The sequence below is a fragment of the Onychomys torridus genome, chromosome 9, assembly GCF_903995425.1.
Source record: "Onychomys torridus chromosome 9, mOncTor1.1, whole genome shotgun sequence".
Lineage (NCBI taxonomy): Eukaryota > Metazoa > Chordata > Mammalia > Rodentia > Cricetidae > Onychomys > Onychomys torridus.
The window spans coordinates 25,151,785-25,175,609 of NC_050451.1; the positions used below are offsets into that span (position 1 = coordinate 25,151,785).

General features: G+C 39.1%; 1 protein-coding gene across 1 annotated transcript in view; it reads left to right on the top strand.

Moving 5' to 3' along the window:
* The window catches only part of Fhit (fragile histidine triad diadenosine triphosphatase), a 1,532,194-nt gene that overhangs the window by 703,125 nt on the left and 805,244 nt on the right, over positions 1 to 23,825 (top strand). Inside the window, exon 4 of the mRNA XM_036199337.1 lies at positions 21,098 to 21,215. Within this exon, the coding sequence (XP_036055230.1) occupies positions 21,113 to 21,215 (103 nt within the window). The 5' untranslated portion in view covers positions 21,098 to 21,112. The remainder of the gene's footprint in view (positions 1 to 21,097; positions 21,216 to 23,825) is intronic.

Consider the following 23,825-nt stretch of genomic DNA (forward strand, 5'->3'; position numbering starts at 1 on the left):
CCCCCCGAGTCAACTTTATAGCCACGTGAAAGCAGACACTCTAAATCCGTGAACAGAGCCCACTGTGCACTCGAGAAACTTAGTTTACATGACACCAGGTCTTGTGGTTTTGTTTGTTTGCTAATTTTCTTCCTTATGTCACCATGTCATTTTCTGTGATCACCTGCCTGCAGGAAGTAATCATTCACATTAAGTTTAATTACATTAAGTTACTAGGCAAGCTTTCTAGCTGCTTCCATATCACAGCTGATGTCCTCCACATTCAGTGGGAAGTGTCCTTGCTAGATCATGTATAAATGCTGACCCTGTGTATTGTCATCAGAAATCGTTTCTTGTACCTTCATAAAATGTAGAAAGAGGGTCTCCTTTGGCCCTAAACAAATCATCCCCATGATGTGTCCAGTGTAGTTATCTTTGCGGATAGGTGGAAGTAGCCAAGGAGACACAAGCAGAGTTATATACTAGGGAAATACGATGGACAATACCCTTAAGGTCTGCTACCAGTGACTGTTACCATCAGTGAGTTGTCTTCTGGGCCCTTCTGCTTCCCTGCCTCTCTTAGAGCAGTACTTGTGGCCATTTTGATTTACTGAGGAGCTTTAAGCTCTTTGTTAAACAGAGATGCTTTACTTCTGTGGGTTTTGCTTGACTCTATAGAGATGTATAGACTGATAATGTTGACACAAACTAATGCAGATCAAGTACTCTGTATAGGCCTGGCACATGGCAATGTTCAGACAATACCTTTGTTGGTGTGAATTATTTTGCTATTAAGAATGGTTAGAAAGTTTAGGAAGAGATGGAATGAAGTTGGTCTCATAGTCCCCAGTTAACTGAAGAGATAACTTTATCAAGGGGGAAGGAGGCACATTTTCTGTCTCCTTTAAGATTTGGTCTGTCTTTCCTAGGTGCTCAGAAAACTATAGATGACAATAAGTATTTGTCTAACACCTTCTGTGTTGGAACAATAAGCTGTGGGAATATCAAGAAAGGCCTGTATACCCACAGATCACCCAAATGGCTTTGGGACTTATTTTTCTTTGAAAGTTTGGAAGAGATCAAAAGTAGAAATAAGAAAATGACCAATTAGTAGTGTACATTTTTAGAAGTTTCAGCTCCAGCCCTTTTAAAAGCAAAGATAAGGACAAAGAAGAAGGAAACAGAATGACACAGTGAGACATTATTATGGGGGAGGTAATCACCAGTGTGTAAATGAGTAGGACCACACAGGAAAGCTGTTTGAGTCAGTGTGAATCATGAGACAGGAGTGAATACATAATAGCCACCTTGCAAACTCCAGCTATCCTGCAGAAGCCTGCCTGTAGACAGAAGCATCCCACCTGGCCTGAACAAGGGGATCACTTGATGGGATTCAGGTGTGGGTCCCAGTCTGCTAGCTCATTAGTGTTTGATGATGCTTGTCGGTAGGCAGCCAGAGCCTCATTTCTGTTCATAACAGTAATCTAATAATTAAAAGTTTTCAGTATCTAAATGAGGACAGATAGACTGAAAGGGTAATAAGATGAGTAGGAATAGAGATGCCCTGATGAAAGCCTATCATAGAAAGGGGGTGAATAAATGAAAGATAGATGGGGGAGAGGAAGGAAGGAGAGAGAGAGGTTGAAAGAGGGAAGGAGGGAGGGAAGAAGGGAGAGGGAGGGAGAGGGAGGGAGGAAAGGAGGGAGGGAGAGAGGGAGAGAGAGAGAAAAAACGAACTACTCCCAGTAGAAGATCCTATTTGTCTATAGAGCAGGGAGACAGGGAGGCTTTTGTGAGATAGTAAAGGAGCAGGACTCCCTATGAAGGAACCCCAGCTGATGGTGTACTGTAAAGCCATTATGGGAGAAGACAAATCAAGACTTGACTGCATTCAAGTTTATGTTTTACAATAGATACTTGTTGAAACGAGGAAGCTCCATTTCAAGACCCTTGAATGAGAACTTTTCTTGATTATTGCTGTAGAAATAGGTCTTCCCATGATGATTTGAGTGAGGATAAAACTCAGAGGCTAGAATTTGATTCTTATGATTTCATTTAACCAATATCTTATCAGTCTGGAAGAACTCAGTGGGTCTGTGATGGCTTTGTGGTCAAGCAAGGCCTTAGATGAACACCTTGTTTTTCAGTGGGCTTTCTTTTTGTTATAGAAGAGAGTTAACGGGATATTTTCATTGCATAGTTTTTTTTTTTTTCAAAGTTAAACTTTTTATTAAAACAACTTTGAAAACTACAGGAAATTATGCATAACATAAAGGTTGAAGAGTCTTATATTGAGACACATAGAATTCCTTTAGGAAAAAAAAATCATATATTCAACTACATCAAATAATTTAAATGCCAAAAATATCTAAATTAAATGGAGGTTTCTTTAGCCATACCATGGACTATTTTGTGGCTATTCAAGACTAAGCATGGGCTAGGGAAGTGGCTCAGTTCAGTAGTAGAGTGCCTGCTAGCAGATGTGAGACACAGAGCTTGAGCCCAAGCTCTGGAAAGAGAGAAAGAAGTTAACACATTTAACTTGCAGGAATTGTCCAAACAGCAAATCAAGCTGCAAATACAATCCAGGTTACAACAAGGGTTCCTTGAAATTTCCTCACATCAGGAGCAACAGTAGCAAAACATCTGTAAAGTTATCATCTGAGTCACAGACCGGATAAAAGTTTCAAGTGAAGGTCTGCCTTCCACTGGTTTGAGCAGGACATGCTCATGTTCCCATTTTCCCAGGAAGTGAGCCTGAGGCAGTGAGAAAACGTAGCCAAGACTATTTCTGAGACACCCTGTTCTGCTGCTATGGAATTCCTATGACGGACCTGGTGTGTTAATTCAGTTGTCACTGTGACAAAACAGCTCCATCAACGTAAGAGGAAGGATTGACTTTCTTTCCCCTTCAGTTCATGGTCAGTTGACCCCACTGCTTGTGTCTGCAGTGGCATCATACATCACGGCAGGAGTACGTGGCAGCTTCTCTAGGTGTACATGCAGCTCATCACTGAGTTGATGAAGTTCTGGACCATCAGTAGGGCCGTGGGGATGCCTGGACACTCTCTCCATCTAATCCAGTAGTCCTCCATGCTCCACCTTGCCTTAGTCTAGTTACACTTCTTTTGCCAGGACTGCAATTTTCTCAGATCATTTCCATGGACATTAGCTTGGACTGTGAAACCTTGAATCTGATGGCTTCTTTCTGGAAACTTTTTCATTTTTATTTCTCATCATTGTGCATCTCAAAACCTGAGAAGCGAGTCGATGTGTCTCAGGTCTCCACGGTCTGGCACATTATGGAGTCAGATGTTTCTAGCAAAGGAAGCCACCGCGGTCCATCCTGGTGGAGTGGGCGATGTTGGGGGTATCTCGGCAGCATGGCCATTGCATAGTTTTTAACTTATCCCCTCATGAGGTTGTATGAACTGTGGTGCACTGTTAAGTAGTAAATTTATCGGTCATAGAATTATCTGGTGTGTAACGCAGTTAGAAATTGCTGAGTGAGGCAGAACAGTGAGAGCAGAAGACAGCTTATACACTGTAGTGACACACAGCTGTGCCCAACAGTGTAATCAGTCCTACACTGTCTTAGCAGAAGTCTGTGAGTGACACTGCGTTGTCTTACACACAAACGCATGAAGTCCACATAGGTCTGAAAGTAGTAGAATAATCTTTCCTGTGTGCAGAGATAGTAACCTTGTTGTGTTAATTTGTATATAAAGTTTGGTTTTTTTTTCCAGTGTTAATGTTCAAACTATGATAAGATGTATTTGCTTATGCTTTGGCATTCCTTAGTTTTTTACCTTTTTTTTTTTTTTTTGAAGATATAAAGAAACTTAAGACCCCAGTGACTCTTACCTTCTGAGAGACTCATGCATTGAATAAAGATGCTAATGTGTGGTTTCAGCAGGTAGATGAGTACAGTTGCCTTAACATTGACACTGAAGGTTTTGACCACAGTTTTGGTTGCTGGTTCACTATATCAACTTTGCCATCACACAGTTGAAAAAAAAACCCACAAGAAAAGCAGACCATCTGCGAATCTCTTAAGATCCTGTAGAAAGTAAATAGCAACCCAGAAGAAATATTCTCATATCACATGTGACAGAGAAGATGAGAAAATAACATGAATGATGATTTTTCACCTATTTCTCTCCCTAGAGTAATGTTCTACTAGTATAACCTGTAGATTTCTTTCTGCTATCATTCTACAGGCACACATTTGGGTCATCTTTCTTATTGAGATGAATCTAGGCCTCCACGAGAGAGGAGGCTTAGGCCTTCTGTTTAGAAATTGGTCATTTTGCCCAAGCATCTAGCATTCCCAGAGATAATTATCTAAATGCAGGATGTTTATTTATTTATTTTTTTAAAAAGGACTGTAGTACTCATATTGTAGTGTTTTGCTTTGTGTTTAGTTTAGCATACATAAAATTGAATACTATATATACTTTTGCATCTATAGTGCTGTGTTTTATAGTCAAGGTCTGGTGGTAGCATGAAATGTGCACGTCACCTGTTGACTCTACTTATCATTAGATGAGGATAACCGTGGAAGAAAGCATGTTTCACAGGTGCTCTCCTTTGAGAGCACAGTTCTGTACTGGATCATGGGGTTTATGATTCATACTCCATGAGGACTGTTGAAAAGCAACTCCTTTCTGGTAGACTCTTCTGTCTGTGGTTCTTGTGGAAGATGAAAGCATGCAGAAAAGAGAAAGGACTGACTCCAAAAGTAGGAGGGAAATCAGTTTAGATTCTCCTTGTACACAGGTACACAGATGACTTAAAATATCTTTTTTTCTTTTTCTTTCCTCTTTTGAGTATCACAAAGGTTTATTTAGCAAAAAGTTTCATATGAGCACAATCCAATAGGCCCTTTGGGGAGGGATGCACACTCCTTTGTTGCACAGCCATTGGTTATTCTCTTTCCAAGGCTTCTAACATTGATGATGCCATTTCCTTATCTGACCACCATTCCAGTGTTATTCTGTCACCTGCTAGTTGCCATCTCCACACATTCATCAATCACAAAACTCAGAAAGGGATCAAAGCCCCACAGTATTCCTTGGCCATATCTGCCATCATGTAACTTTTGAGATAACTTCTTATCCCTAACTTCTTCAGCTCTGAAGTGTAGACCTTGCTCATGGAGGCTCTCAGCTGGCTGGCTCTGTGGCAGAGGACTAGGCAGCCACACACTCTTGCATGCATCAGGCTCAGTGTTGACTGACTTAATCCTTGCACTCATGAGGTAGAGACAGGTACATTTCTGTGAGTTCGAAGTCAGTATGATCCACAGAGCTAGTTCCAGGATAGCCAAGGCTACACACAGAGAAATCTGTCTCAAAAACCAAAACCAAAACAATAATATAAACATGAAATTGTTATAGGATGCTGTCTTCCATATTTCATTTTTGTTCTCATGTTCCATAAATCATCATTGGGATGATGGGGTGTGACAAGAATGAAAAAGAACAATACAAGCAACATGGTCAGTAGGTGTGAATACTCTTTAGGAGCCAGAGACAAACAATGTGAATAAGGACCCGTGAGTCTTCACTGTGTGTGGGAGCCGACAGATATTTCCTCGTGAGATCTGAGCTTGCTTTACACAGCAGGGCCACCTTAGGGGATGGCGTGACCATGTGCATGGGCACCAGGTGATTAGGATGGTCTGCACTTGGCTGTGCTGGGAGGAGGACTTTTGCTCCACCCCTTGTCATTCCTTTAAAAGCCCTTTAGAAGAGACAGAAGGGTCTGGTGGGTTTTGACCCAGGTCCTCTGGAGGCTGTCCTATGTTTTCTAACTGTCTCTCTCTCCTCTATATTTTTATCTACATATTCCTTATTTGCTCCTACTCAAGAGTACCCTGGGAGGTGTGGGGAGAGGGAGCTGGTCTCCCTCAACCATATCACAGAGAATGAAACAAAGAAAAAAGTACCCAGTGTCTATGTTTCATCCAGAACAATTAAATAAAAGTTTCTGAGTGTGGGCTGTTGACAAGTGTGGAGCTTTGTCCTGAATGTGCTACCCCCATTGAGGCTTCCAGTAACTCTCAGACCTACAAGGCGGGGCCGAGACAGGAGCCCTCAAAACCTGAGATCTGGATGTGCCAGCTCTCTTGGTTCCTGGACCCTGGACGCTGGAGGTAGACAGGGCAGAGTTCTCCAGAGAACACCGCTGGACTGCACCACACCTTTCCCAGACCCTGCAACCTACCCCTTCACTTGTAAGTTACCCCACAAAATAAAGCTCCCTTTTAACTACAGGGAGTGGCCTTAATATTTCAACCAATATGGAGAACTTGAACCTTTTGTTCATACATGTTGGAACATGAGATAAATAGTCACTACAGAAAACAGACTGGCAGTTCAAGATGTCAAAAATAGTTTGTGTGTAGTACAAGATTTTACCCTAGGTGTGTGATCAAGAGAACTGAAACACAGTCAAACAAAAACTATGTATGTTTACATGTATTAAGTATTATATATGTGTATATATATACACATTATAGCAACATACTGTATTGTACTGTATACATTGTATAAAGACTGTATTAAGACATACACACACACACACACACACACACACACACACACACACACACACATACACCCCAGAATATTAGCTTCTTTAAATTCATGCATAGCTTTAGAAATATTCAAGATATTAAATATCGTATAGGACAAAAGTATTTCAACTTGCCTAACTAGAAGAAGTCCTATGTTCTTTTGAAAGTTTAGATACAGAAAATAAAGATTGAAAATACATTAAGAAATTGTAGACATTCTTTTGTTTGTATAAACTGAGACATTCAGTTGTCCTTCCCTTTGCTTTGGTATCATTTGTGGAATCTGATGCTGTCCTCTCTGGGATTGTGGTATATATGTAGGTTAAGAAGGATATTTAAATTATATAAACTTTAATGTATATCTCCAGCATCTCATTTTGTACCTTGACTGTTTTCCAAGTAGAGGGAATACATCTGAGAGGCTGGCCAGCTCCCAGTGTATGCTGTTGCTCACTTAGGTGACAGGCCATTTTTCCTGGTAAGGTTAGTCTTGGGATCCATCAGCCAGCAGCTTTCAAGCTCATTTCCATTCTTGGTTCACAGTTAGCCCTTAGTTTTCATGTATGCTGGAACAGAGTCCCCCTAGCAATTAGAACAGTCCAGGGCATGGGTCCTGATGGCTGCTCAAGGGTTAATCCAGACTGCTGTCATTCACTGAGCATTGTCAGGGCATAAAATAGGAGCTTGTTTTGTTTTTCACAGTGAACCTTAGCACTCCTGGCTCTAATGGAAGAAGATCTTTAATTTTCTAGTTTAAAGAAAACAGGCTTTTTTTTTTTTCATTCTTTTAACAAAAGGAGCAGCATTTCTTTTTTTATCATGTTTAGTTTCCTAGTTGCCTAGGAGACATTAATGTTCATGGTAGATTGCTTTAGCTAGGACATTTTGAAGAAGTCATTTTCTTCTGTATTGTATCCCTAAGTAATGACAATTTGTATAACAGATTTAGAGAATTAGAAAATGTCCAATATTGACAAAAGTTATACGGAAATGGGCCATCTACCCTGAACAACTGTTGACTATAAAATATTACAAAAATGTCTTGAGAGCTATTTAGCCATTGATTTCAGTAGCCTTGATAGTTCAATATCTTCTGAACATGGTAATTTTAATATCTAGAATTGTTGTAAGTGACAAAATCAGAGGGATCTAGGAAAGCAGATGTGCAAAGTACCTTCTTCATAGGGCTGTCCAGAGGTCAAAGGGTGTGTCCTCTAAATCTTTAGAAGGCTGGAGGCAGTGAATAAGCACTGGCTGCTTATCCTCTTGCTCAGGTGTTACTTCTTAACCAACACTATCTCATGTAGAGGCATATTGTCTACTCAACCATGCCAGATCTTGTTTGGTCTTTAATGACTAAACACCATCTTGTGATAATAGCAGTATCTATTATCTTCATCAGTATTAAATTCTGTATTAACTGAGAACCAATTCTCATCTATTAAAAGAAAAACATTCATAGGTATTGTTTGCTGGGGTAAAAATGTAGCACTTAACCAAATACTTACTAGGTACTTCAGATGTATGGAGGGTATTGGTGCCCTGTGTCACAGAGGCACACAAGCTAAGGAGCATGCCACAGTCATATAATAGGTTGACAAAGAAAACAGACATTGTGCCCCCATCTCTCTAACCCTGAAGCTGTGTTTATCTTATCCTTGTTGTAGAGGTTCTGTTGGAGTTAGGGTATGATGGAGCCCAAGAGTTTGGTCCTTTTGAAATCTCTCAAGATGATTTTAGTCAGCTTGATGTTATATCTAGAATTCTGGGGGAGCACTTTCCACACTTTAGGGGTTAGCTGTGCTGTGCTGCAGAATAGGCATTGTTTATGACTCTCAGGTGAGGGAGATGTTGCTAGTCAACAGGCCACAGCTGGAACATATAAGCTGCTGCTGTGGAAGCATCCCATCTTTGCATGCATCCTAGAGGAATGCTTTGCTATTTTGCAACAGGGAAATATTAATTGTAAGATGGAATTTGGTGACTTCTTGGTAGTTGATGGTCATGTGGTCACTGGAAGTCCCGAAGTTCCAAGTTTGGAGCATGATTTTGGAAGAGTCTTTACATGATCAAAAAATAAAAATAAAAAAGGCGGTTCATAATGTTCTCTGCTGGAAGAGGTAATATAAAATTAATAGACAGAGGCTTGAATTCTGAATCCTCTGTTGAACCTCTTAGAGTGAGTATTGCTCACGACTTTAATACTAAGGGATGCCCCAAAGTGTGTTAACTTTAATTTAGCTTCTCAAATTGGGGTCTCAAGTTTAATCAGTCCTTAAATAGTATCCTATATAAAGAGCCGCAAGACCACAGAAGTTCAGTGCTCATTTGAATAGACCCCTTGCCTTCTGGACGTGCTCAGTGACTCTAAAATGAGATGGCTGGGTCTAAGTGATCTCACAGGCCCTTTTCCACTCAGAAAGTCTAGAGTTGCCTAGTATTTTTTGAAACAAGATTTGAAACATTTGACAGTTTAGTGGAACATTATCATAACATTTAAAAGCAAATCAGGAATAAACCTGACCTTCCCTGGAATGCCTTGTCATCTTCTGCTGTGGCCACTAAAACATATTCCACAAGGTCCGTGGCTCAACTATTTCTGTCAGAAACCACACTAATCAGCTGTGCTGACTGCTGACTCACAGACCTGCGTATGTGAGGGCAGAAATGTCTGCACTAGTTCCTTTCCATTGGTTAACTTTAAAGATGATGAACTTAGGTCTTCTTAGTAGCTGCTAAGAGTGACAGAAGATAGAGTCAGCAGAAGAGGGAGAGAGAGGGTACAAATAGGTTGTAAGAGGGAGGTAGAAAGATAACATCTTTCATGAATGGGAAAATGGGAGACTTAGTAAATACCAAAAAAAAAAAAAAAAGCAAGTTATTAAACACAAAACCAAGAAAGAAAAAAAAAAAAGTCTACAAATATAAGACCGTGGTTTTGGTTAACATAACTACTTATTTTTCTTTATAATAATAAGAAAAACCAAGTACCTAATATTTCTTTATTGACTAACATCTGTTAATTTAATTGAGTACATGACCCATTGAGTGAGTTCCATTACTAAGCCTTTAATTTTCTGTATTCCGGAAATAATTATCTGCATATTTGCTGAGAAACAGGGTTTCCTGGATATGATTTTCATTTGGGAATTCAACAGAGTACATCCAACTTCCTTGTTTAGTGGGAAGGATTCAGCAGTTTTACTTCAGCCTAAACTAAAATTGCTTTTGCCATGTTCATATGAGAGTAAAATATTTAATATTTATCTCAGTCTTGCAGACTGTTTCAGATCCTGAAGACGCCAGTACCCTCCAATCACACAGCTGATTTTACTGTGCTGTATACTTGTGTCCTTTTTCCAGTCCCTGGAATAGTTCTCTTCTTCACTGAAATTAAAATTTGAGGAAATAGGTCTATTAGATGGGATTTTTTTCTCCAGTTAACAGAGAAACAAAGTGAGACCACTGTGGAGAAAGTGGAAAATAGTACTATTTTGGCAGCCTACGTCATGTGTTAGACAGTGATGTATGCTTACTGCATGCCATCGTCTCCTGGTTTTAGATGAGATATCCATGGATCAGAAGTTCATCACATTGCAGAGAGGCAGAGAAGGGGGTAAGTAAAGTAGAGAACTCTGAACTCTGGTTCCATTTCTTCTTGCTTTCTTCAGGCAGAGAGTGGTTTGAGTTATGTATATCGTCAAAGGGGAAGAAGAATTAGTGAGGAGATCAGAGGGCATCTGGGATTATAAATTATTGGCAAACTAGACTTCTGCAAAAATGTGTAGTAGCGACCAAGATTGGAAAAGCACAGGGACAAATAGCCAAATGAATGGAAACACATGAATTATGAACCAAAGGCTGTGGAGCCCCCACTGGAACAGGCCCTCTGGATAAGTGAGACAATTGAATAGCTTGAACTGTTTGGGAGGCACCCAGTCTGTGGGACCAGGACCTGTCCTTAGTGCATGAACTGGCTGTTTGGAACCTTGGGCTTACACAGGGACACTTTGCTCAGCCTGGAAGGAGGGGACTGAACCTGCCTGTACTGAATCCACCAGGTTTAAATGAATCCCCAGGGGAGTCTTGGCCCTGGAGGAGATGAGAATGGAGGGGAGGGGTGTGGGGGAAGATGGGGGGGGGGGCGGGAGCGGGGAGGACAGGGGAACCCATGGCTGATGTGTAAAATTAAAACACAAACATAATAAATTAAAAATGAGAAAAATGTGTAGTAGAACCATAAGAGTTTATTGGCAAGAGTGATATATCAGACGGAGGGCCATGCAGGGAAGGGTAGCCAGGCTGCAGAGGGAAAACTGGATATAAGTAAGCTTCTTATAGAAACTTAGAGGCTAAATAAATGGGTAGATGGATGCATGGCTGGATTTTGCTTTAAGGCTGTTTTCCAAAAGACATCCGGAGGAAACAGCTATGAGAAGACTGACGTGAGGTCTTAGAGAGACTGAGTGAGCAGAAACGTCAGCTAGAATCTCCGAAGGCCAATGTGTTAACTTGTGCCAGAGAGTATCTGAAGATAGAGGGTAGACCAAACATTTAAAGGATGCAATGGAAACCAAAGACCTCACACACACCTTATGGCATATAAAACAGTAGGAATCAAAAGCGTTAGTCTAAACGTGCTCCCCTCAAGGGAACTTCAGAATATGACCTTACTAGAAGTAAAAGTCCCTGTAGATGTGATTGCTTCTGATGTTATCATGTGGGTTTTGCTGCAGTGTTATTAGTGTATGTGTATGAGCAGGTATGGACACTTGTGTGTAGAGGCAAGTAGTCCTCAGGGGTTATCCACCTTGTTTGCTGAGAAACAGTCTCACTGGAAACTGTGCTTAGGCAGCAAGAACTTTACCAACTGAGCCATCCTCTGAGCCCTCAATCTGTATTAATGTAAGATGGGAAGACATAAGGAAAAGGCCACATGAAGAGGGGGTTTATGGGAGGGCTGAGACTGGGATGATGAATCTCAATGACCAGCATGAAGGAAGGACTGTTGTAAGCCACGGAATCTGGGAAGGGATAGGAATTTTCTTTAGAGACTTGAGGGGGATGATAGACTTCAGTTCATGATAGTTTGCTGTGGGAATTGACAGGTACTAATATATAGTTCTATACTCAGGCCTTGTTTTGAGATGAGAAACCAGAACCACCATGTTAACCAGTGACCTGAGTGTCAGCTGACTTTCTTCTACAGCTGTACAAGGACACAAAGAGGTCAAGATGTGACTGATCAGTTTTGAAACAGGCAAACTTAGAGTTGAGGCTCTTATTGTAGGCTGCCTATTTAAACAGAAGGGTGAAATAAGTATATTATTATGAACAAAAATACACAGCATGGCACATGTAGACCCTTTCTAAAAGTAATTTTAGAGATTAAAGTATATAAAAAAATACATTAAGAAATCCAGGAGGAAGAATGGGAAATAATAAGTAAAGACTTTTATGTTTTCTTTTTAAATCAATCAGTAATGACAACTTTAGACTCTAGGAATATGATGGAATAGATATTCAGGAAACTTTTCCACTGAAAAAGATTTTAAAAGATTGTATAAGGTATATGGGTATTCAGTCATAGGATAACTGAATTCCTGAGAAAATATTGTGCTAAGAACCAAAGAGGAGGGTCAGACTCAAAAGCTAGCCATGCCAGAACCTGTTGCTTCACAGTGTGAGGAAGAGGGTGTGGCCTCTATGAGCTGAGGCATAAAGCTGAGATCCTGAAGTAAGCAGTGCAATTTGAAAAATATATACTTACTTGAAATTACAGCCCCAGGTTATTTGGACATGTCCAAAATTCAAACACAAGAAAGATGGAGTGTAAAATCTGAAAGGCATCAGTGAGATATGGGTGTGTTAAGGGAGGTAAGGGTCTGTAAAGGGGAGTAACAGTGCGTAAAGGGGGATAAGGGTGTGTTAAGGGGGATAAGGGTGTGTAAAGGGGGTAAGGGTGTGTTAAGGGTGCTGGAGAGAGCTCAGTAAATTACTTGCTGAAGATCTGAGTTGGACTCACCGAATCTATGGAAAAGCAGGGTACACCTTTGTAATCCCAGTCATGAGGCAGAGATAAGCATATCCTCAGGCTCACCCATCACCCAGCCTGGCCTAATTGGAAAAGAAGAAAACTTAATTGAGAAAAGTAAGAAGGAGAAGAAAAAGTGATATATATGAAATGCTGTAATGACATCAAATTTAAAGAATAAATAATATCCACAAGGGGTTTAGCTTATCAAGAACCTTTGATAACAGAGAGAAAACAAGATGCTAGGATACATTATTTTAAAAGACTCTAACAGGTACAGGTTGAAGGTGGGATGATAGAAAAAGTCCATAATTTTCATACTTGAGCAAGACAATCAATATAGTGAAGCAAGTTGAAACATAGGTCTGTGAATATGTAACTGTGGCATACAAAACAGGAAGTATGGCATCTGCCATTGACTTGACAACTATAGTTAGACATTTAACTCAGTTTCCCTGGAAACTAATGAGGCAGAGATGACAAGCAGAGACAGAAATTTGGAAAACAGTGAATTCAATATTATATATATATATATATATATATATATATATATATATATATATATAATACACACACACACACACACACACACACACACACACACACACACACACACACATATGTGCTGAATGAGGGAAGAATGCATTTCATTTTTCAGGGTGTGAGGTTAGGGACATGGTTCCTCTGTAATGGCCCAGGAAGGAGCCTCAAATGCAAAACCACAAGCAAAACTGGCATGAAGTTCCTCTTCTCCACAGTGCAGTAAATCAGACCTAGTAACAAGCTAGAAGAGACATCCCATGTGTCTGGAAGTGAAAAAGCACACTATAAAGTAACCCTTGAGTTAAATAGGAAATCATACCAAGGACCAGTTTCTAAGAGCTGAGAACTAATGAAAGCACAGGGGAAGGATGCAGCTAATGGGCAGCTCTGAAGCTACATGTAGCTGTTGTTACTGAAGAGAGAAGCAGTGGAGGAACCAGCATCCATGGTGTTCGACTTCAGTAAGTAGAAAAACTGCAGTATTATTAACTGAAAGACAGAGGGAAGATGAAGAATCTTTCAAGGAAGAAAAAAAATTCAGAAAATGAATAATGAAGTCAAATTAATAAAAGCCAAAGAACCTGAGTTGATTCTTTGAAAAATATAAAAAGCTAAGGTCACCCTCATAGATCCCTGGGGGTTTCCATTGCAGTAGGTTTCTAACTCATCCCAGAGACGCTCCTGGATTCCAGTTGTTTTTCCCAGTACTCTCTCCCTCCATTCTCCCCTGACCTGGTCCCTCCTATTCATGCCCACCTTCAATCCCTAACCCTCTCCGTGTCCACTTGTGATGTCATTCTATTTCCTCTTCACAGTGAGATTCACGTGTCCCACCTTGAGCCCTCCTTGTAACTTAGCTTCTTTGGGTCTGTGGATTGTAGCATGGTCAGCCTTTACTTCATGGCTAACATCCACCTATTAGTACATACCACATTTGTCTTCGTAGGTGTGTGTTACCTCACTCAGGATTATCTTTTCTAGTTCCATCCATTTGCCAGAAAATTTTATGATGTCATTGTTTCTAACAGCTGAGTAGTACTCCATTGTGTAAATCTACCACATTTTCTTTATCCATACTTTGGTCGATAGGGATCTAGGTTATTTCCAGTTTCAGGATATTATGAATAATTCTGCTATGAACATAGTTGAGCAAGTGTCCTTGTAGTATGGTAGAGTGTCCTTTAGGTATATGCTCAGGAGTTGTATAGCTGTATCTTGAGGTAGATTAATTCCCAATTTTCTGAGAAACTGCCATATTGCTTTCCAAAGTGGCTATACAAGTGTGTACTCCTACCAGCAAAGGAGGAGTGTTCCCCTTACTCTACATCCTTGCCAGCATGAACTGTGTTTTTGATCTTAGCCATTCTGACAGATGTAAGATGGAATCTGAGTTGCTTTGATTTGCATTTCCCTGATGTCTAAGAATGTTGAAGATTTAAGTGTTTTAAAGGCATTTGAGATTCTTCTGTTGAGAATTCTCTCTTGGGCTGGAGAGATGGCTCAGCCGTTAAAGGCTAGGCTCACAACCAAAAATATAAGAGAATTCTCTCTTTAGATCTGTACTCCATTTTTAAATTGATTTTTTTTTATGTCTAGTTTCTTGAATTCTTTATAATCAGCCCTCTGTCACATGTGGGGTTGGTGAAGATTTTTCCCAATCTGTAGACTGCCGTTTTTGTCCTTTTGACAGTGTCATTTGCTTTATGGAAGCTTCTCAGTTTCATGAGGTCTCATTTATTAATTGTAGATCTTAGTGTTTGTACTATGTATATTCTACTCAGGAAGTTGTCTCCTGTGCCAGTGTCTTCACAGCTATTCCCCATTTCCTCTTCTATCAGGTTCAATGTGTAGAGTTTTATGTTGAGGTTTTTGATCCAGGTAGACTTGAGTTTTGTGCAGGGTGATAGATATGGATCTGTTTGCATTCTTCTACATATTGACCTCTAGTTATGCCAGCACCATTTGTTGAAGATGTATATTTTTTCCATTGTATGTGTCTGGCTTCTTTATGAAAATCAGGTGTCCATAGGTATGTGGATTTATGTCTGGGTCTTTGATTTGATTCCATTAATCAACTTGTCTGTTTTTATGCCAATATCATGAAGTTTTTATTACTGTAGCTCTGTAATACAGCTTGAAATCAGATACGGGGATACCTCAGAAGTCCTTTTGTTGTATAGGGTTGTTTTAGCTATTCTGGGTTTTTTGTTTTTCCACATGAAGTTGAGTATTGTTCTTTCAAGTTCTGTAAAGAATTGTGTTGAATTTTGATCGCAATTGTGTTGAATCTGTAGATTGTTTTTGGTAAAATGGTCATTTTTACTGTGTTAATCCTATCTATGACCTTGGAGACCTTTTCATCTTCTGAAATCTTTAGTTTCTTTCTACAAATACTTGAAATTTGTGCTATACAGTTCTTTCACTTAAAGTTACACCAAGACATTTTATATTATCTGTGGCTATTATGAAAGGGTATTGTCCTCTGCATATGTGTTGTGGTTGTGTGGCTTGAACTTCTTGTGGGACTCCTGGCAGAGGGAGGGGATATGTTTCTGACTCTGTTGCCTTATCATAGGACCCTTTCCTCCTGCTGGGTAGCCTCATCCAACCTTAATAGGAGAGGAGATGCCTAGTCTTATTGCAACTTGATATTCCATGGCTGGCTGATATACATGGAAGGCCTGCACTTTTCTGATGGGAAGGGAGAGGGAGTGGATGGTAGGTAGAGATTGAGGGAAAGACTGGGAGGAAAGCAGGGAGGGGGGAGAAACTGTGATCAGGCTGGGAAAAATTAATTGACTAATTAGTAAAAATTTAAAAAGTAGAAAAATGAAATAGGCTACAGATGGGTTAAAATATTCATATTTTTATAAATTTCAAAATAAATAATAAAAGTGATTATTGATTATATTCTGAACCCATTAAATTATTATTATTTTAAATAAAATTAAAATTGGTATGAAAAGGCTTAGAAATTAATACAAGAAAAAAATCACATGTAAATCAAGAAACTTTAAACAATTTATCATGATTATCAGAATATCCCCCCCCCCCCCCCCCCCCCCGTGATAGGAAAAGAGGCACCACTTGACCAGTGAGTTTTGTTTAACTCTAAAGTAGTGGTTTTCAACCTTCCTAATGCTGCAGTTCTTTAATATAGCTCCTCATGTTGTGGTGACCCCCAATCATAAAATTTCATTGCTATTTCATATTGTTATGAATCATAATGTATATTTCCTATATGGAAGATATTTGATAAATGACCCTTGTCCTTCAGCCCCACAAAGGGGTTGTGACTCACATGTTCAGAATCAATGCTAAGGGAACAGAAGGTAGGTATAAAAATTTTTTTTAAAACAAGTCTAAAAAGCCAGCATATTTAAGAAGATATTGACAATGAATATCTGGTAAGTTTAGTTTAACATTTGGCCAGCTTCATCTGCAAAACCCAGAAGTCCAATATGGCAGTTCACTAAAGAATGAAACAATGTGAGCAGCTAAAGCGGTCATAACAGTAATGAGTAGTGAAATAGTAAGAAATCTTCCAATGAGATGTATAATATTGATGCCACATAATACAAAATGGTATTATATTAGTAGAGTTTTATTTATTTAAAAATAGAGTTAATCTTTAGGAAACAGATTTTTTCCCTTCCTCCTTAGTATACAAGTTTCTTTCTTTCTTTTTTTTTAATTAAAACTTATAGTGGATGTTGTCTTTAATAGAAAAACAAAAGTTTGCACTCATTCATTGAAATTTTAAGAATAGGATAAGGGTAACTTTGTTGCTTCTGCTTTTGAACACATTGTCAGAGATCTCACAAGAGAAAAATAGTTTAATTAAAGTGTTAATAATTGTATTATTTCTAAGTAAAGTCTTATATGGAAAACCAAAGAAACTCTGTGGAGACCATGGCATCCATGGGGGATCTTAGCCTGGTTGCTACACAAACTTATAAAAATCAATAGTTACCAACAATTATGGCAATAATAAGATACCTCTTGTAACACTGGCACAACCCAAAAGCTGGCTAGAACAGCTCTAAGACAGAATACATAAAATCTAAAAGGGAAATTAAAAAGTATCACCAGAGTCTTATTATGGCATTCATCAATACAAAAGCACTGTTCACAAATGGATTCATTGAATATTGTGAAGCTGTCCCATCTCCCCTGTATCAGCATTGCAATTCAATCCAATCAACTTCTACCCAGAAAAAAGTTTGAAGGGGTAGTAATACATATGGAGTTGACAAACTACAGATTGTGTGCTAAGTCCAGGCTGTTTGGTATAAATAAAGTTTTATTAGAACACAGACACTGCTGTGGTGGCATGCATGCTACATGCCAGAGGTAAGTAGTTATAAGAGGTTGTGTAGCCCCTTCCAACTGTCCCTTATAGAAAATAATTTACCAGCTGCTGTTCTAGAGGATCAGGCATAGGCTCAGATGGAATCCGGAATCACTGCTCTGTCTATATGGGCATGTTCTCAGGAATTGGCATAAGAAAATTGACTCATGCAAGAATAAAAATGAAACTTTTGATACTTCATAGTTTAATTTTATAAATATTTATTTATTTTCATTTTATGAGTATTGGAATTTTGCCTGCATGGGTGTCTGTAAAGCTGCCAAATACCCTGGAATGGGAGTTAAAGACAGTTACAGATGTTGGTGCTGGAAACTGAACCTGGGTCATCTGGAAATAGAGGAAAGTGCCGAAATACACATTTGAGACCTTATGATGGAGCAAGATATGTTGAATAATCTTGGAGAAAAATATTTAAAAAATAATGATTTTGATTATAACAAAATGAGTGGGTTTTGTTCCTTGGGGAAACAATGGAAAAATGAACAGATGGTAAAAATGTAATTATCATGCTGAATACTTAGACCATTCTGTGCACCCTGGAAAACCAGGAAACAGAAGGGAGGTAACTTGTAAAAAGGAGGCTGAAGTATATAAATCAGTAATTTGTGGAAGGCAAAATATACATGACACTATAACAGACAAGTGAGTTCAAAGGAAGAGATACCATTTTTAATGAATTATTTTTAGAATTTTATACATGAATACTGTATTTGTGTGATTTCTATTGCTCTCTCTTTTGCATTTCAACTCCTCCCTTGACTCCACCTCAGAATCTTCTTTAATTATTGATACACAGAGAGAGTCAGAGAGAGAGAGGGACAGACAGACAGAGACAGAGACAAAGAGAAGTTTATAGAAATACAGTCTGCTGAGTCCATTTAATGTTGCTCTGACGTGTTTTAGGGCTGACCTCTTGATTGGGTAAACTCTCTGGTATTATCCTTGAGGAAGACGGAGTCTCTCTTCCTCAACAGCAGTTGTTTCCTGCAGGTCTTCATCTAGGAGTGGGCCTTGTGCTATTTCCTGCATCCATTGTGAGCCCACTGTCCAACTGGTGGAGTCATTTTTTCAGGTCTCATTTAGGCCTGAGAGTGGGGATAGCATGGGTAGGCCCCGGGAGAGCAGGTTGGGGAGCTGTGCTGTGAGACCATTTTAACCATCAGTCATGACAACAGGTAGTGTCAAGTGCTGTCAGGGACAGAGGAGTATCTCTGTGTGTTTTTCTTGGGAATGCGAAGTGGGACCTATGTCGTAGAAAAACTGGGTAAGGTTGTGATCTCAAACTCTGTTCTAAGGCTGTATGATGCACATTAGAATAGAAATCAGTGCTATTTATGATGAAGCATTATAGCTGGACTAACTCTTGAGCATGGGCAAACTGTACACAAACGCCACAGTAGACTGCTGTGAGAAGACAGGAGCAGCCAGGAACTGAGTGGATAAACAAGAATTAAGAAACAGACAAGATTTAAAACAAATAATTCATATAAAATTAAAATTAAATGTTTCTGAGAGCCCTCCATATTTTGACATATGGAAGACATGTACACAAATCTATAAAGAACAATAACACTATATTAATTGTGCTGCAGCGTATCCTTGAGTTGTAAGGAGATAAGATGGTTTGGGGATAAAAGGGGAAAAAAAGACAAATAAGACCAAAGAAGTACCAATCAAGGACTCAGGATAGCAGCAGCTCATCAGCTAGTGCCCATGTGTAAGTCAGGTTTGTCTAATCACCCTTAAGGGGAACAGATGTCAGGGAGGCTGCTCCTTCTGGCATTGTTAGGTGTAGGCGTGTGTTTGATGCAGTGTGACTCTGACAGACTGACAGACTGACAGTTCAGCTTTAAGAAAGGACCTTTCCAGGCATGGGTTGTGATCAGCTGTGGGATTTGAATGTCTTTGATTATCTCACCTTGTGTTCATGTCCACTCTCAAAGTAGTAGTGTGCTAGGGGACTGCAGGTACTTGGCGTCAATTCCCACGACCTGGATTCAATAGGAAGAAGAGCCCTACCTTAAAACATGGAGAAGCATCAACCATGGAAAATTCATGGTAACATGGCTGGAGCTATAGGAAATACAAATTTGTAGCTTTGATAGCTTCCCAGAGAGCATGCCTGAATAACCACTTTGCTAGACAATGTTTGATAGCCTTACTGACACTTAATTTTTATGAACCGGTTTAAGTATTTTATAAACAAGTATCTCTATCCTTTACGTGAGTCTTACCACTTGAGTCCTGAGCACAGAATGCATAAAATTCAGTCTACTACAGTAGAGGACTTTTATATAGCTCTCATTTTAAACATTTGGCTCATTAAATCATCATGCAGTTATTTGGTCTACTTACCAATAGCTTTTATTTTTTAAACTTCATCCTTTGTTTTCTGATTCTTCATTTATCTTTCATCTCTGTTTTTCTTATAGGTTGGTCTCTGGCCATCAGCTTCTCCTGACTTACAAAAATGTTAGGGCCTTAGTCACTCAGGAGTCACTCTTATGTACGCATCACCTAGTTAAGATTATTCCTGGGGCATGGGTGGGTTTTGTCCACCCTGGCTGCCAAGTGCTCAATTTCATTTTATTCTCCCTCATGTTCTTTCTCTTTTACACTTCTGTGACAAAAGATTTGTTATAAACAACTTAGTGTAGGAAGGACTTATTTTGGTTCAAAGTTTCAGACTTCTAATTTACAGAAAATCATGGTGGTAGGAGCAAGCTGTTCATCTCATGACAAATAACAAAGGGAAAGACGCAGCCACCAGAGGCAAGTAGAACCTTCAACCCACCTCCATGCTACACACATCATCTACTTCTGCCAACCAATCCCCTTCCTCTAAGTTTTCAAGAACCTCCCAACACATTAGCACCAAGTGCTCAACACATAAGCTTGTGGGGAATATTTTTATGTCAAATTGTAACACGGACATGGAGCCTTCCCCAGAAGGAGGACGTGGAGAAATTAACATCCATTACCTGGCCTGTTTCTGGGTCAGCCAGGAACTAGTCTCATCTGAAACTCTGTTTTGTGCATTCCTTCCTTTTCATTCCAATTATGGCAATTGAATTGTAATATTCAGGGAACGTGTGTTTTGTAATTGTAGGTGAGGTCAGTGTTTGTACTTGTGCTAAATTGCTGTTGTACAAACAAAGATAAAAGCATTTGAAAGAAGCTTTTAAGAATTATGTTTGTACTCAGTACTTTACAATGAATATCTTCACGTTAGCAGCAATGAGGAGATCAATGGGTTAACATAAGTATTCAATAAATAGGATCTTGTGGATTTGAGGTGACAACCTGGAGAGTCAGAGAATTTAGGCATGAAAGGCTGCTTTGTCAGCCATGTTCCAATTTCTACTTTGCAACCTTCGCTGGAACCAAGGTAGTATTGTAGAGAGATTGGAATATTCCAGGAGAATTTACCTGGAATTCATCTGAGGGAGATTAATAGGATCAGTTTAAATGGTATTCTCTTTGCATTCAAGAATCTTTACTAATGGAATTTGCCTTCTTTAAAGTGGCCCATGAACCAAGTTGTTTTTTTCTTTTGAATGCTCATCTCCTCAATTATTTTCTCTTTCAGGTTCACTGTGAGACCATGTCATTTAGATTTGGCCAACATCTCATCAAACCCTCTGTGGTGTTTCTGAAAACTGAACTGTCCTTCGCCCTGGTAAATAGGAAACCTGTTGTACCTGGCCGTATCCTTTTCTTGTAAAAGAAAGACATAAACCCAACCAACCAAATTAATATGGGATCAGCCTTTAGTGCCTGTCTATGAAAGGTAAGCAAGGAATCTCCCTCGCTTCACATTTGGAGTAACGAGGTAAGATGTTATTCATATTTATTTTGAGTCCAGCTGGTGGCACCTGGAATATGCTTGAGCAGTGTTGCAGAGCTTCTGAGAAAGGTTGCTTAGCAACTGTAGCTTTGGAGAGAATTTTGGTTGACCTTTTCACTACCATAGCTGTGTAAATAAATAGGTGTTTCTAAAATTGGTCCAATGAATATCATGGGCACTTTGAATTCCTTTTATTCATTGTGAATTTTAATGGAGGGTTAGAAACTGGATGGTGATTCTGTAAGGTAGAATTAAGGGATTACAAAGAATTAAAATTTCTTTGCTTAATGGAGATTGTTTAATTTATTCATTTGTTTTACTTTATTTTATTTTTGAGATAGTAACATAATTACATCATTTCCCCCTTCTCTTTCCTTTATCCAAGCCTTCCTTATGTCTCTTCTCTTTCTCTTTCAATTTAATGGCCTCATTTTTCATTAATTCTTGTTAGATACATATAGATGTATATGCAACTATATACATATCTATTCTTTCAATAGAACATGCTCAGTCTATATAATGTTTCTTGTATGTATATTTTCAGGGCTGATGATTTGATATTGGATAACCAATTGGTGTATCTTCCCTAGGGAAGCCTATTTCTCCCACTCTGGGCATTCCTTAAGTGACTGTAGTTCTTTGTGTAGGGGTGAGGCCTCATGGTATTTCCCCATCCACTTTATCATGTCTATTGGTATTGGCCTTGCTCAGCTCATGTTTGGGCAGTCACATTAGTACTACTTTATGGGTGTATCTTCTGATGTTACTAGGAGACACAATCTAACATGTTATGAATGTTGTGATCTGTGCTGGAATTTGAAATGTCATTTCCTCTTGGGGGAAACTGATTTCTAGGCAATTCTCCACAGTGAGTCCTGGTTGAGTTACTTTATTTTGTTGGAAGAACTTTTACTCTACTGTATTCAACAGGAGCTTCCTTCTCCTTTGCAGCGGAGGTTGGAAGGGGTGGGACCCTCAGAGGAGGTGACTGTTTTCATGTTGAACATATTCCTCCTAGCTGTGTACATGTGGCTTTTTATAGAGTTTCCACAATGCTATTCTTTTCCTCCTTATTTTATTATGCAAGGGGTAACAAGAAGGAAGCTTCATATATTAAGATAATAGGTATTTTCCACACTGAACCATTGTTTAGCTTTGAAGTTAATTCCTTAGTATAGTCCTCAATGTATAAATATTTCACGATATTTTTGGAGTAATTTTTTTCAATGAAAATGTTTGAAGTTCTTAAGAACTTTATGAATAATTTACTTTCCAAGTAATGTAAACTTTGCTTGGTTGAAAGGAAAAAAGGAAAATCGCCTAAAACATAAAATTGTGATTCTTTACTAAGTCTCAATCCTAAGCCTAAATTTCACCCATTAAATTTTACAAAATTATAAAAAAACAATGAACAGGTTATCAATTTTTAAATAATGTTGGATGAAAAGTATTCTGACATTTAACCTTTTTTTGTAAAATTTTAAAGGTTTTAAAGTTGAGTTAAATGTTCAATATTGAGAACTCAGCTTTCTCTGCTTCTGAAACGAAAGCCCAAGGCAGAGTGACTTAAGGAGTCTGTGAAACAGAACATCTTTTAAGTTGTGGATTAATTTTATGTTGTATTCTTCAAATGGACCCTGAACTTCTTGGAATAAAAACATTTTTGTTTCTTCCTTTGATTTTACTACAAGTGTGTGGTGGTCATTTTGCCTTGGGGAATTTTTAGAGACAAATATCAAAGGAATAAAGGTATAATTACATTATTTTCTATGTGCTAGTTTTAATTGACTTTTAACAAGAGTAGGAGAACTAGGGATGAAAATGAGAATTTAGGCAAATGAATCTTCATACTCTGTTTTGTGAATTTTCATTCATAACTTGATAGTACTGTTGAACCACTTGGGAAAGTATGATGCTGAGACTGGGAAAATACCTGACAAAAATCTGGAAATGTCTCCTTTTAAGGAAATGGTCATAGTGAATCATGAGCAAGAGTGAAACTTGTGCCCTGGACTCATCATTTTGAAAGTGAAACCTTAGTGCCATGTCTGTGAGACAATGCCATGAGCATTCCATCTAATGAGCATGGAGCATCCCAGCCTTTGGAAGGAACCTGCTTTTGTGGGAGGGTGTGAGAGCCACCGGGGTTGTTTTGGGAAATGGCACATATGAGAGGCCACTTCAGCACTTCCTTGTTGGGAACCGCTTGGAGCTGGTAGATGATACATTGTGATAATGCTGTCCTAGATTACTATGTAACCTTTCATGTTACCTTTGCAGACTAGTGTGTGTATGTGGGGGTTGGAGGGAGACAGTTCACAGCCTTGAGAAGCATCTTAGTAGGCAGGTGCTTGCTTTCAAAAAGCCACTGTCTTTTGTCCTGAGATAGGGGTTGTACCTGTGGCTAGATCTGCCAGCTCACATTTCGTAAAACCAACAGTGAGGGGCTTCTACCCTTCGCCAGCATGGA